The sequence below is a fragment of the Struthio camelus genome, chromosome 1 (assembly GCF_040807025.1).
Source record: "Struthio camelus isolate bStrCam1 chromosome 1, bStrCam1.hap1, whole genome shotgun sequence".
Lineage (NCBI taxonomy): Eukaryota > Metazoa > Chordata > Aves > Struthioniformes > Struthionidae > Struthio > Struthio camelus.
In genome coordinates this window covers 43,133,807-43,148,249 of record NC_090942.1, presented here as the reverse complement: position 1 = coordinate 43,148,249, position 14,443 = coordinate 43,133,807, and the positions used below count along the sequence as shown (strand labels likewise).

General features: G+C 42.4%; 1 protein-coding gene across 10 annotated transcripts in view; it reads left to right on the top strand.

Moving 5' to 3' along the window:
- The first annotated feature begins 985 nt into the window (after positions 1-985).
- KCNC2 (potassium voltage-gated channel subfamily C member 2) overlaps positions 986-14,443 on the top strand; it is a 109,714-nt gene continuing 96,256 nt past the window's right edge. For 3 of the 10 annotated variants that reach the window (XM_068935831.1, XM_068935889.1, XM_068935860.1), the window contains exons 1-2: positions 989-1,587; positions 2,302-3,075. In XM_068935831.1, the coding sequence (XP_068791932.1) occupies positions 2,422-3,075 (654 nt within the window). In that variant the 5' untranslated portion in view covers positions 989-1,587; positions 2,302-2,421. Of the gene's footprint in view, positions 1,588-2,301; positions 3,076-14,443 lie in introns of all 10 variants that reach the window. The other 7 variants (XM_068935839.1, XM_068935826.1, XM_068935884.1 and 4 more) reach the window with 5 other exon arrangements.

The following is a 14,443-nucleotide window of genomic DNA, read 5'->3' as shown; positions in this document are numbered from 1 at the left end:
CTAACTGATTAGATCTGCTTTGGCAGGATGTATTCTGCCCCAGCTTTTTTTAGGAACTTCCAAATGTACATCTGGAGTAAGCTTTTGAAACTCATTTCTTAAAGTTGCTGCTGCTTTGGGATTCTGTATTTACATCATGAATGCCATGTACAGACAGATCTGGGTTAAAGCGGTTTGGGTGAAGCAGTGTCCTCTGATCATTGCTTCAAGCAGAGCCTTGCCCTCCCAAAGCCAGCAGATGTCCCATCAAAGGCTCTGATGTGGAAGGGGAACATCTCAGCTACCATTATCTCACTCATTATCCTCCTCGGTGCCAGGGACTGCTATTGGTATGGAGGATGAACTTTCTTTTGAGGAAGCAGCAGGAGGAATCACCTCTCTCCATATTTTCTTTCTGGGTTTGGAAGCTTCATTTCCCTTTAACCAGCTCTGAACTTGGCTGAAACCAGGCATCAGTAAACTAGGCTGTAGAAGATAACTCAGCTGGGTTAGTGGCAGAATCCCTGGCAGGGGCATTTAAGCAGGGGCCTGTGGGCTCCTTTACACTTTATTGGGAGCTCTCACCTTCAGAACTCCTCCCCTCCCCTTCTCCCAGCTGTACTGAGGACAAAGTATACTGAGTATGAAACGTACCCACGGCACTATATCAGTTTTTTTTTTTTTTTTTTTTACCGGCTGACATAAAAGTTGGATCCCCTCTCCTTGACCCCTCCTTCCAGCGTGCCTGAAGAGATGTGGAGGCAGGGGTTCCTCCAGCTGCTGTCGGACACTTGAGCTGGCTCTGAGGGCTGCCCGGGACCCAGGGTGCTTCTCCTTGCCGCAGCCAGCCAGCACCCCTGCTATCCCTGCAGAGGCTGTGGACACTATGTGAGTCAGGAGCTGTAAGCACAGCTCTGCTAGGTGTAAGGACCCTGCCCTGGAGAGCTGACCAGCTCCTCTTTGCTGTGTTGCCTGTAGGCAGGTGCTGCTCTCCCTGCACCCATCCGATAAATAGCTATTCTCACTCTCCATCCCTTCCTGGTGTTTTCCTTAAGTGAATCAAATTCACATGTAGGAGCGGAGGTGGTGTTGCCTTTTTCAGATAGATGTGGTATTTGTTTTAGCTGTCGCCTCCCTCCGCCCCACAACGCTGGGAGTGGGGGGCTGGTGGGGTACAGAGAGACGGCTCCCTTGCCCCCGCCCTGGGGAGGGGCTTCAACCCCAAAGGAGAGGTGTGTTTTCACCTTTAGATTAGTCTTCTCAAGAAGCTGCAGGGATTACGGCAGTGCCGGTGCCCTGGGTGCCCTGACCTGCCCTATGGTTTTGCTTTCCGTCGGTGATGCTTACTCGCAGTCCCGATGCAGACAGACTGCATCTCTCTTGTAAAATGAAGGAAGCAGGATCTCCGAGCAGGCGACGGGAGCAGCTTTTATTCCTTTTGGAGTTCAGCATGGAGGGAGGTAAAATAGCTACCTGAACATGGAAAAAAACAACAAGTAGTTCTCGCCTGACAGAGAGACGCGCAGATCGGCTGAGACTCCGGCATCCGCTGCGAAGCAAACGGAGCCCGGTGTAGGAAGAGGAGCCGCTTTCTCGCCTCTTGCTAAGGTATCTGAGGGGTGGCAGGGAGGAAGAGTGGCTGGCAGGGGCCGGGGAAAGATCGTGGAAAAATCCACGGCAGCCTGGCTCTGCTGCCACCGGCTCTTCCCCGAGATGCACGCTCATCCTCATGATCTATCTGAGAAAGTAGCAACCCGAGCTCCACACATTCAGCTTTTCCAAGGGTGTGCCTGCTCTCTGAGCTGCCTGGGGGGCTCGGTATTTCCTCCCAGAGAGCAATCCCTCCCTCCCAAAAAAGAGAGGAGAGAAAAAAAAAAAGAAACCTCCAATCCCTCTTTTTTCCCCCCACCTTTATTAGGCTGTTAGCATAATAACGGATAGATGCCCATTAAATAATTAACTGCTCACTTTCTATTCCATCCGCTCGATGCAAGCAGCCCCGAGAGGGAGAAAGAGGTGGGGGCAGTGGCTGATCCGGAGCGGGGGGGTGGGGGCCGGGAGGTGCAGCAGCGCCGTTTCATTAGGCTTGCTTTTGGGGGAAGACCCGGCGGGGGTGCCGGGGGGCGGCCGGAGAGCGGCGGCGGGACGAGCCCCGCGGCGGCAGCAGGGCTGCCCCGGGGTGCGGGGGGCGCCCGGCGGGGGCTGGGCTCGCTGGCGATGGAGAAGCCGCGGAGGGGAGGGAGGGGAAGGAGGGAGGAAGAGAGGCGCGATGCTTGGGGGTCCTCTTCTTGATTTTTGTTGCGGTTGGTTGTTGTTTTCCAGGCAGGAACTCGTCTCCCGCGGATCTGCCCGCCTGCCCCGCGCCCCGGCGGGGTGGGCGCCCGCTCCGCCTGCCCCGCCGCCATCTCCCGCGCCCTCCCCAGTCATGTCCGACCCGGAGCGATGGGGAAGCTCGAGGACAACGAGAGGGTGATCCTCAACGTGGGCGGCACGCGGCACGAGACCTACCGCAGCACCCTGAAGACCCTGCCGGGCACCCGCCTGGCCCTGCTCGCCTGCGAGCCCCAGGGCGAGTCGCCGGGCGGCGAGGAGCCGCCGCCGCCGCCGCCGCCCCCCCCCAACCCGCCGCTGGCGGGCGGCTGCCCCGAGTCCGGCAGCAGCTGCAGCCCCCGGAGCAGCGGCGGCGCCAGCGAGTTCTTCTTCGACCGGCACCCGGGGGTCTTCGCCTATGTGCTCAACTACTACCGCACCGGCAAGCTGCACTGCCCCGCCGACGTCTGCGGGCCGCTCTTCGAGGAGGAGCTGGCCTTCTGGGGCATCGACGAGACCGACGTGGAGCCCTGCTGCTGGATGACCTACCGCCAGCACCGCGACGCCGAGGAGGCGCTCGACATCTTCGAGGCGCCCGACCTGCTCACGGGCGAGCCGCCCCCCGACGGCGGCGGCGGCGGCGGCGACGACGACGACCTGGCCGCCAAGAGGCTGGGCATCGAGGACGTGGGGGCGGCCGCCGACGGCAAGGGCGGGCGCTGGCGGCGGCTGCAGCCCCGCGTCTGGGCGCTCTTCGAGGACCCCTACTCCTCGCGGGCCGCCAGGGTAAGCGCCGCCGCCGTCCCCGCCCGGCAGGGGGCGCCCGGGCAGCGCTGCCGGCGGCAACGGCCGCCGGCGGCAGCGACCGTTGACCGTTGGGGGGCGCGTGCGCGGCGCTGCGCGCCTCGTGAGGCGCGGGCGGGTGGCGGGGGCGGCGAGGCGAGGTGCGACGCGCCCCGCTCCGGGCGTTGGGGTGGTGTTTGGGCCAGCGGGATGGGTGGACGGTGGGAGGGCGCGTCCCCGCGCTGAGGCAGGGCCTTGCGGCCGTGCCGTGCCGCCTTGGGTGTCGGCGCGGAGGGCGCGCGCCCCCGAGGTGAAGTGGGAGCTGCGCCCCCAGGAGGCCCCGCGTGCCGCCGTCCCATCGGCGCAGGGGTGCTGTCTCCCTGGGCGCCGCTCGTATCCTCCTCGCGCCGGGAGGGACGCCCCGGAGGCGGTCTGGTCCTTGCTGAAGGCCTGCGTGGGCAGGCCGGGGCGGCTGGCACCGCCGGAGGGTTGTCACACCGCCACCGGGTTTCCAGTGCGGGGTGAGGCAATGGCAGGGTGGCCTCGGCCCTTTGCCAGCTTCGCGCTCCGCCCAGGAAGGCGATGCGAGTTGGGCAAAGTGAGGGCGACGGACGGGGGGTGACCCTGGCGCTCCCGCCACTGACTGCTCGGGGTGAGCCTCGCCGGCTCTCTGGTGGCGGGTTGGCGCGTGAGGGCGTGAATGGTTTTGCGAAGTTACCCTTATTTAGACAGCGATTTTAGATTTTGCCACTGAATGTTTTCTGCTTTCGAGGGAGATTCTGATTCCACTCCTGCATTTTAGTTACTGTTATCGGTGGTGATGGGGATTTGCTTCCTAAACTGTGGCTTTGGAGCAAGTAAACCTTGTAATTCCTTTGAGGGGGAAAAAATACAGTGGTTTTCTCAAGTTTGACAGTGAAAAAAGCAACCAGCAACAAATCCTCCCTGCAGTACACGAAGAAGAAGAAATTGTAATGGGAAACGTGTTTGATTTTGAAAATGGTAATAACTGTTTTGCAACATACGTACCAAGATTGTGTGTGAAGCATTCAGACCTGAGCCTCATTCTGCAAAAAGTACAATTACTGTCAGAGTCATCTCCAGATCAGTCATACGAATTGCTCTGGAAATCTCCTAGATGCAAACATAAGCATATGGTTAAGTGATTTCTCGAATAGTACCTTATGAGCTGATTCAGTTTCTGTGAAAAAGTTAGCAACTCCTATGAACTTAGCGGGATAAGTTAAATAAACAACACGTGAAAGGCCTCATTAATTACTGTCCTCTACTGAGTGCTAGCATTGTTTACATTTTCAAAAATTGTACACCAGTTTATTTTCCTTAGACAGCTGGCTCCAAACGACACTGAAATACGTTTTTAGTGCAGGATTGGCTCTGAAGGAAAAACTACCAGAAGTCTATTTTTGCTCATTAATGACATACACATGTTGCCCTTATCTTTGCTGTGTGAATTTCAAAGCAAATTTTGCTGTCAGTTATCTGACAAAATAGTAGTGTGCATGATGGCTCCACTGCAGATCTATCACCTGCTATTTCTTTAAAGGTGTGCTGGCAGTGGTGGGTCTGTGGCTTTTACAGTACAGAATCTTTCCCCTGTATTTTCCTAGAGATTTAATGAATATGCAGTAAAGATTAAATGGAAGATCCCAGGTGAAATGGGGAGATAGGCATGCTGATTGCAGTTACACCATGGGATTTTAGCTGCCACTTGTGTTTTCAATCTGCTTGAACTCCTTGATAGCAACCTGTAAGCGCTATCTTCCAAATTGTCCATCCTTACCAGAATATCAACTTACAAAGTTGTAAAGTAGCAATATTCATTTTTTGGAAGACAATGGCAATACCTTTTTATATTGTAAGAACTAATTTTAAGCTTTATATTCAAATTTCAGCTGTAAGCAGCCAGAGAATGTCAGAGCTATAATAACTATGTCTAAATTAGTGTTTTAATTTTCCTCAAGACTGCTACCCTGTACGTTGCTCTCTTGGGTAGTAAGACAATTTTGAGAATTTCTGACAACTTTTAAAGTAGTAAATAAATTTGTATTTAAGGACTAGCATACACTTAATAAGCCCACTTGAACACATAATAAACAATTTAAGGTCATGGTAACGTTAGTTTGAACGGAGATGTTACTTTCAATTCAGCATTTCCTTACACCTGCAATAGAGATACTACTTTCTGAGTATTCTGGCAAATGCAGCTTTGTGTCAGCTGAAATGATGTGCAGCACTAAAACCATTTCGGCTGAAATCCTGGCCTTACTGAAATCAAGACAAAACTCTATGGACATCAGGCTTTGCCTCACAGCATTAGTGACTCATATACCACTTATATTATGGTAAGACTGCTTACTGGTAAACTTTCTTAATAATTGCAGTAGTTTTTTTTTTTTTTTTTAAGGATTCCTACCTGATTTAACTTCAGCATTGTCTATTCTGGGAAGTGTGATAATCATAAAAGTTGGATATTTTTTATTAATGAATTGGCCCTTAATATTTGTGACTTTCTTTATCCTAAACTGTGATCTCTAAAAATAGAAATTTACAGAAATTCAAATATAAGTTGCCATGGTAACCTGTTGGAGGATAGTGCACGCGCAAGATTATTCTAGCAAGACCATCCAATGATGTTATATAAATAGTGAAACTAATTTGTTAGCAAAAACATATACGTCTTCTGAGATTCTAAAAGATTTTCAACTTTTGCTGTGTGCAGTCTTATATTCAGATAATGACATCTACTAATCTTACTTTTTTAGCTATATACTGCAATACACCTATATAGAGTTGCTTTGAAACTTGCAACACTTTTCACTCAAGTTCAGGAATTATGTCTGAATGTTATTTCCATTTTCATTTGATCATTTTCAATTTCATAGACTGTGAATTGAAATTAAATAGTGCAATGGTACTCCTTTCACTGCAGGCTTAAGTAATACAGCAATCATTCACAAACTGTTATTTGACAAAATACTATTATGTAGATATAGAAAGATTCTGACATAAGATGTTGTCATAGAAGGAGAAGTACTGGATAACCAACTAAATCTTTCTGTGCATTGGTTTAAGCATACAGATAATATTCTTATCCAAATCATACGTGTGTACTGTGAGTTTGACTAGTCAATATCTGTAAATGACCCTGGTATCCTTTGATGGCAATTGGTTCATAAGAGCGAAGCATTCATTGTACTTTAGAATAGTAAAGTGCAAAACTATGTCTAAATAGTTTGTGAGAAAGTGCAAGAGACATAAATAAGCAGAGTTTGAAGGAGTGTCTGCAGATGCCCAGCAGGAGCTACAACGTCAGTGTTTCAAATTAATTAAGCTTTTTAGGCCTTTTACTTTTCAATGATAGTTGAAATACGATTCTGTATAAAGAAGTAATTAGTATTTGGCTTTGATGTTTCCTAAGGTTTAGGAATTGCTCATGTACTTGCTCATGTTCCTTACAGGAACTCAAAAGTGGGCCTGAGGTTCATGAACTTCGTAGCCATATGCCCTTCACTTTTTGAGAAGACTATAAATCTATTCACAGATAAGGGGAACAGTGACTACAAAGTTGGGTAGCTAAGCAATAGAAGAGTCAGTGTGGCCTAGAGCACTCCAGCGGGTACTGCCTCTACTTCGCTTTTCATTTCCAGCAGCTGAAGGCAAGTTACGTAACCCCTTTGCTATGCACTCTTTATCTATAAGTAACATCATTGATTACTTGATTTACAAGGGAAAGATAAAAACTAATTAGTGAATATTTGTAAAGTTCCCTATGCATATTTGTAAGTATTCACTGAAATGTAAATAAAACCTCCAAGAACCTTCCAATCTGGGACTTAAGATACTTACATCTTGTAAATATTCTTAAAAATACTGATGTTATCCCACTTCATCTTGACGTGAGGGGCTGGACTCAAGCAGAAGACAATATCTGACATTGGATGGAAGTATGAAGTCCATATGTACTGCTTTATGTAAAGTTACAGTAACGGAGAATCATGTCAGTGTCCCGTAATGTCTAAGCCAGCTTTGAACATTTTGTGATGCTGGTGGTAGGAAGAATCAGCTGAAGTGAGCAAAGTGGGAGAGCAATAAAATAGGATTTTGTAGATCCCCTCAAAATGCTGAAGTCACAGAACTCATATTAGAGAGCATTCTTACTAAGGGCATCTTACCTCTTTATCTGTGGTTTGGTTCTGTATTTTTCAGGTAGCTAGATACCTATTGTATACCAGGGTGAATGATTTCAGTGGGGTATATTTAGGACTTTGGCTGTTTGTGATGCAAGACAGTGTTCATTTTTGGTGTAAGCAACACTGCCGGGATAGTCTGACTGAGACACAGTGAATGGAGTGGTGAAAATATGTTCCGGTCAGAATATACATATGTAGGTTAATAGTAAAAGATCAGAGTTTATCTGCTTTCTTAAAAATAATAGAAAAGCCCTTTAATTCATAAGTACAAGTCTTTACTCTTCATTTCATCTTCAGCAAGGAAAGCAAGTACATGCTAGGTGTCACCTTCTAATAATTTTTGAGTTATGCAGAGTTTTTCTATTTGGGAATGATTATAAAAGTGTATAAAGAAAATAGTAAAGGATGATAAAGAAACTGAAAGGGAGGGAATTACTTTTGCCGTTTTTGTAATCAAAGAATTGAATTTATTTTTAGGTGGGAAAGAAGACCATTAGTTTAAACTGACTAAAACCAGTCGTTCACTTGAAGCATTTAGTCTATGGGAGCTGTAGTTCCTTTTAAAGGAAGATTTCTATCTGATAACAGAAGTGATAATGCATCACTGTTACAGATATTCATAGAATCCATAGCTTCATGTGTACATGGGCTGACCAAATTGCATTGTAAGTGATTTCTATTGTGTGTGGAATGCTGGCTGTTTTAAGGCTTAATTGTAAGTTGTTGCTTAATAAATTAATTACCTATTAAACATCAACTGTCTTGACCTACCTTAAATTTAGATGGTATCTTGTGGTACTGGCATGTAAGTGAGGTAAAATAAGAAAGATTTCTGCCTCCCTAACTTCTGCCTTTTTCTCTACAGCTGTTCTGCCTGCTGCTGCTACTGTTTCCATGGAAACAAGCCAGCTCTTGGCTTCCTTTTTCCATTGAAAACAGCCTTCTTTCTGTCACTTATTAATCTCAGAAAAGCATTTTGTCATGGCTCTGACATAAATGCCACAGAAATGATCTATCCTATCACTATCATTTCAGAAATAGATACTATTACATATGTGCATATGCACATAGCCAGATTTATTTCCCAATGACTCTAGAATGATTTGGTTAATGGACTTACTCTGAATTTACTTTGGTGTTACTAGCAGTGGAAATCAGCTTAAAATACATAGTCCATGATAATAATACTGGGAGAATTAATTTTGGTTGAGAAAATTGGTAGGCAGCATTCCGTTCTTCTTTTTAGTTAATACATAAAGAGCTATCTGTCACATTTTGTTTACAGTGTTAAAAATCTTAAACCATTTGCTTTGGGGATGATGACTTCGAACTGATTAAGATGGAGGGTAATCGGAGGACAAGCTCACAACTTCTTGTGAATATTGTATAGGTTTCAATATTATATTTGGCCAAGGTATCACATTGTCATATGGTCACAGGAAACGGTCAGGATAAGAAAAAGGTGACATAAGAAAAATAGTATCTTTGAGGTCCTTGTTTTCGTAAGGTGTCTGGTACCTAGCCCAAGAGATATTTGTAAATATTCTATGAAAGACTCAGTGTTTTTGCTGTTTTGGTGATTTTGTATTGAATCATAATCGAGAAGAAGTCAGGAGCTGGACTAATCTGAAACCCTTGATTGGTTTCCTTCACTAGAGGAACTTTAAGATACTTTAAAAGGAACTTTCTGTAAAACTTACTTGTCTTTTTTTTTTCCATCAATGAACACGCAGAAAGTATCTGAATTCCTGTTTTCCTCTGCCTATGAACAGTTTCCTTGCAACCAGAGTAGAAGGATCAGAGAAGAGGAAAGGCATTCCTACACAAATTCTTTAGTATTTTTATAATCTGTTGTGTAAAGTGCTGTCCAGTCATTGTAAGATGATAGAGACAAATTATTCTCATTATCAAAGGCTGTTTCAGCGCTGTTGATTTCTGCAGATACTTTCTTCCTGATGCTTACACTTCAGATTCTGGTTTGTCTTGGGGAAACATGATTTCTTTCCTTCAACCGTAACTGCAAAGAAAGAGTGTATGCTTTCTGTATTTCACAGCTGGTGGGATAGTATGTTTCCTTTTAATTCTCTTTACTGAACTCTTCTTTAGACCTTATTTCTGCTGGTGTGATTTATATAAGCTTAGTGATCCAGTGCAGAAACTTGTGGGGGTTTTTGCAGTTTACTTTTTACTATGAGCAAATAGGCGGATAAAAATATAGTTAGGGTAATATTTGGAATGTCAGACTGTTGGTTGTAATTCTGCTAATGGGTATTTCTTAAAGTAATGTAATTGTTTTATACTCCCCTAGTCATTGCCATCGTCATCGCATGCCCTTTCCAGTATAAACTAGTGATCGCACAGAAACAAAAACTTATTTTTAAATCAGTGCTAAGCAAGGCTATTCAAGAATTTTATGTAAGGAGCATGTTGAACCTATATGCATTCTTATGGTAACCATTGTTTGCAAAGGACCTTTAACTTGATGCAAGCACTGAAACATAAAGACCTATAAAGCATTAGAAATAATTTAAAATGGTGAATACAACCTACGATTGTGGAAATGTGTACCAGCATTCTAATACGAACTTCCTATTGGCAATATTTGTCAACATGACAAAATGGATTCAAGCCGTAGTGAGGAGTTGGTATGTTTACCCCCCTATCATTATATGTTACGTAAGTTGCTATAATTAAATGATATTTTGTCAGAAATAGCTGTAGAAATAGCTGTACAGAAAGAGCATAAAGCCACGAGTTTTTTAGTTTTACACATGTGTTTAATTAATATAGTTGTTAGTACTTTGTGATGACTAAGGCACTTTTAAAAAAGAAAAACTATTTCCATCTGTTAAATCAGTAGTATTAGAAACAGAATTCTATCTAGTCAGACAAAACACAAATTCTTGTGATTTGCTTTACAGAATTTTTGACTGAAATGATGGCATGAAGCTTGAAAATTATCCAATTATATATTATAAATGTATATTGTTTCCTGCTGCTAAGTTGTTTGAAAATTCGGAGGTTTCTCTCTGCTTTTAGTCTTCATGCCAGTAGGTTAGTTCAGTCTTTTAGCCTTTTGTAGTTAGCAGAGATTCTATTTTGGTCATGTCTATGTACTTACATCTATGTATACATACTACTTTGCTTCTTAAAATTAATGCTAAGAGGCTTTTAATTTTCTTTGGAAGGAAATCTTCCTTTTGAAACAGATAAATTTCTTGTTTTAGAAGCATATACTCTTTTACATATTCCTACACATATTTATATGTATATATTTGTGTGCATGGCAAAATTATGCTTGTTTAGTGTCCGGAGTGTTATTCCTATTGCCCGTTTACAAACACAGTTGTTGCTTAATTTACAGGAGGTAATCTCCAAACTCAGTGGTCAGTCGTTAAGTTTAAGACCAGTGTTTTGTTTTCTCCCCATTATGTGTAGTAGAACAAGCTGGAGTAATTTTTAAACGTAAGTACATTAATATGTTTCTTAGTGTTTCCGGGTGAATCTTAAGTATGTATCATGCTCCTGAAAAATGCTGTAAATAGAGGAGAACAATCTCTTAGTTTGATGTTGATTAATAGGGTAAACCTTGCTAATATCATTTGTGAAATATACTGCACAGTATTATGTAGCCTCATTTCCGAAATGAACATAAGTATCTTTTACCATGCAGGTTTGTATAGGTACAATTAACTGTATCCTTTGTATTGTATAGGTATTGTATAAATACAAATAGGTGTATATTTTCATCAGTATATAGCACACTAAGTTGAATCTTTTAGTATATCTACTCTTTGGACAAGTTGCTGAAGTGTCTCTTGAAGTTTGTGTTGCTGGTTCTGATAATGTATGGAGTACTAACTGTATAGCAGTAATCCTCTTTTTGACTGTTTAATCCTTATCCTAAGAGACATAATTCTTCTTCAGGAATGGCTTCCACCACACTAAAATGCTTTCTTTGATAAAAGCACAGGAATACTCCAATACTCGGAGTGTGAGTAGTGTGTGGGGTTTTACAGCAACAGAAATGAAAAGTTGAAACTCGATGAATGGCTAAGACAATTCTCTTTCAGGGAATTGCTTTTGAGAACATGAAGCTGAAGTTTCATATAAAGAAAAGGAAGGCTACAGAAGAGTACTGTAAAAAGCTGCATACATGTTGCTGCAGTAATAAGGAGCACTGTTTGAATTCCTAATGATTTTGTATCAGAGGCTTCATCAGTGCCTGTCATAGCATTGAGATAGTGTTTAAGGATCTCAAATAGCATCAGGCTGATCATGGTGGTCTTAAAGAGAAGGAACTATAATTTCTTCCAATCATATTTTTATTGGCCTACTTAATTTTTTGGAACACAATGTTCACAAGATATATTAGTCTTTTATATGATGTCTGCTGTAAGATCAAGGGAAATTAAGCATGTAGTAATTAGTGTTTAGTAAAAGCCTTTGCAATCACAGATTTTCCTTCTAAGTAGTGGCAAAAATCCTTAAGGTAAAAGAAGTTTTTAAAGTATACAAACGTGTAGGTATAAAATTTATTTATTTTTTAAATGCTTAATACCACAAGGAGGCTTCATGCTTAGTCCTTATTCTTAGAGGTATTCAGAAATTCTCTGTGCTTTTCAAGAAAGCTGCCTTTTTTATCTTTTTATCACTGGCAGCTGGCAATCCTCTACCCGTATGAATCGCAGTTACTTGAAATAATTGGTCACAGGAGTATTCTAATTTTTGGGGAATTATGGTAGTTAAGAGGTAGAAAAGTTATTTGAGATCATTTTGTTATGATCCCGACTGATGTCCTGTTTTTCCTGACAGCAGCTTTGCGGTATCCTGGATTTAATCCAGGTTTGTTTTGAGAAGAACCTTTTTTGTCTCCTTGATTTTTGATCACATTGGGGAAATTAGTTTTCTTGTACTTTAAATTCTAGTTTTAGTTTCTATTTTCAAATTTCTGTTTGAATTTTAGGACATAATGGATGTGTAAGCACATCTGGATTTCATCTTGAACATCATGGCATTAATCTGGGAAATTACTTAAACAGGCGATTTGTTCTTTTGATTTTTTTGTATGCTTGCAATTAAGCACATGCTGAAATGTTCTGTTGGACTGGAAACTGAATTTTGAACACTTGTAGGATCAAGTTCTGGTCTTCCAAACTTCTTTCTCCCTTACAATGCAAGATGAAGTCCTTTTACTTAATAACTATTGTGAGAGTCATATTTTTATAGTTTTAAAAATCAAATGTACTTAGTAAATGGCATATAATAAATGGAATCAACAACTTTTTTGGGTTGAATTCAAGTGGGGTAGGATTTCAGCCCAAGTATTGGACATCAGCTTTGCTATACTGCACCAAATGCTTTAGCTCGTTGTATGATACTATTTGATATTGAACAAATGGATTTACTCACCTCAGGCATATTTATCCTTTGACTGTGAAAGTTTGTAGTGGTTACATTCTAGGCTTGGATTGAAGCTTTTGGCAGCAGGACAAAGTTGTTCTCCTGCTTGCCTAGGTGACAGGATGCCTGTGCTGTTCGGAGAAAGAAACAGACATTTGTCATTTGTCTCCAAAAAAGGCATATGAGACTGATGTCTGTGACCCGTGAACGTTCAACAGAATTGGTTTGATGCATTGCAGCTACAGGGTCTCCTTGGTTAGTCATTGCATGTTTAAGTTGGTGCCTCAATAGCAGAACAAAGGAAGTGGAGGAGTTCAAAAGAGGAAAGTATTTGATAAAAGGGAGGATTGCATCTTGGTGGAAAATGAACAAATGCCATTATAGAATGAAGCAAAGAATATAGTTTCATAATTTTAGTTTATCACAACATAGCCAAACAAGCCTTAAAACTGGCAAAGGCATTTTGTATTACATGTATGTTTTCTATCAATGATATTCATTGTTTTAAGGGTGGAAGGTGTTGGTTTTAAACTGCAAGCTTATCTCCCCAGATTTATACTTTTTGCTGTGATTGTCACTTCCTTAATTTTTAAATGAGAAGGGAGCTTTGATCTTTTTAAAATGACTTCTCTAATGACTAGATTTATTGTATTTTGGAAACAGCTAACGTAGCCGGTACAACTCACTCTTGCAGCAGGCCTCCACCTTAATCCAGACTTTTTGACAGCTGCAAGTATCTCCCTAAACTAACTTCTGGAAAGTCTCGGAGTTCTTAATTTTCTGTTTCCTCAGTGTTCAGTCCCACCTCTTTGCCATGTCAGTGTCTTGCCTATCGTTGAGCCAATGACTGTCTATTCTAGCACTTCTGAATCAATGGCTTTCCAATGCTTTTGTAATAAAATGAGCCATTCTGCTACAGTTTCAAGTACACTGACCGTTACAAATGCCTCTCTACTGTTAATGCTACCTTTAGTAGCTGCGTTAGCAACTTTTCTTTGAAAGCTTGATGGCATACATCAGTTATTGAAATGAAAAATTTCAATGATTTTGTATTCTCAACACTTTAAAGTGTCTTGGGCATTTGGTAGAAGAACTGTACCCATTAGTCTCTGGGGAAGTACAGATTTAGTTCATGTTGGGTTTGAATTTCATTAGAGCAACTTATCTTGCACTGGAATCCTGACAAATTCATATGAGATAAAGGCAATGGTCTTTGAAATAATTTCTGCTTTTGTTAAACTAACGATAGGCAACTTTATAAAATACTGTGAGGAAAGTTATTACCCTCCTGTCTTATGCTGCTATTGTTTGTGCATTCCTTGAATGTATAGGTCAGGATGTATGCATTAGTAATTACAGTGAACAAAAATTGCAATTTTTAAATATTTACTAGCAATGCTATTTTAAAGTAACAACATAAATGTTACAGTTTTTAATCATAATATGAGCAAAATCCTGCCTCCAGATACCCAAACCTTGTCTCTGAAAGTAAAAGTCTTGGCAATAGTAGAGGCTAAAGGAGAATGCATGATAGAAATTCTTCTTTGCAATTCTGCTGTTCAGACAAGTACAGTGTCTGTGTGGCAATTATGTGCATTACAAAAACAGGTGTGAATTGTGAGCCTGACATAGGGGATGAGAATGTTCTTTGTCCTAGTGCTTTCAAACTTCAGGGAGAGTTTTTATCTATGTGAACATACAGACACACATATATATGTGCATGTATTAGTGTTCCTAACTTGTACTTAGGAAGATCA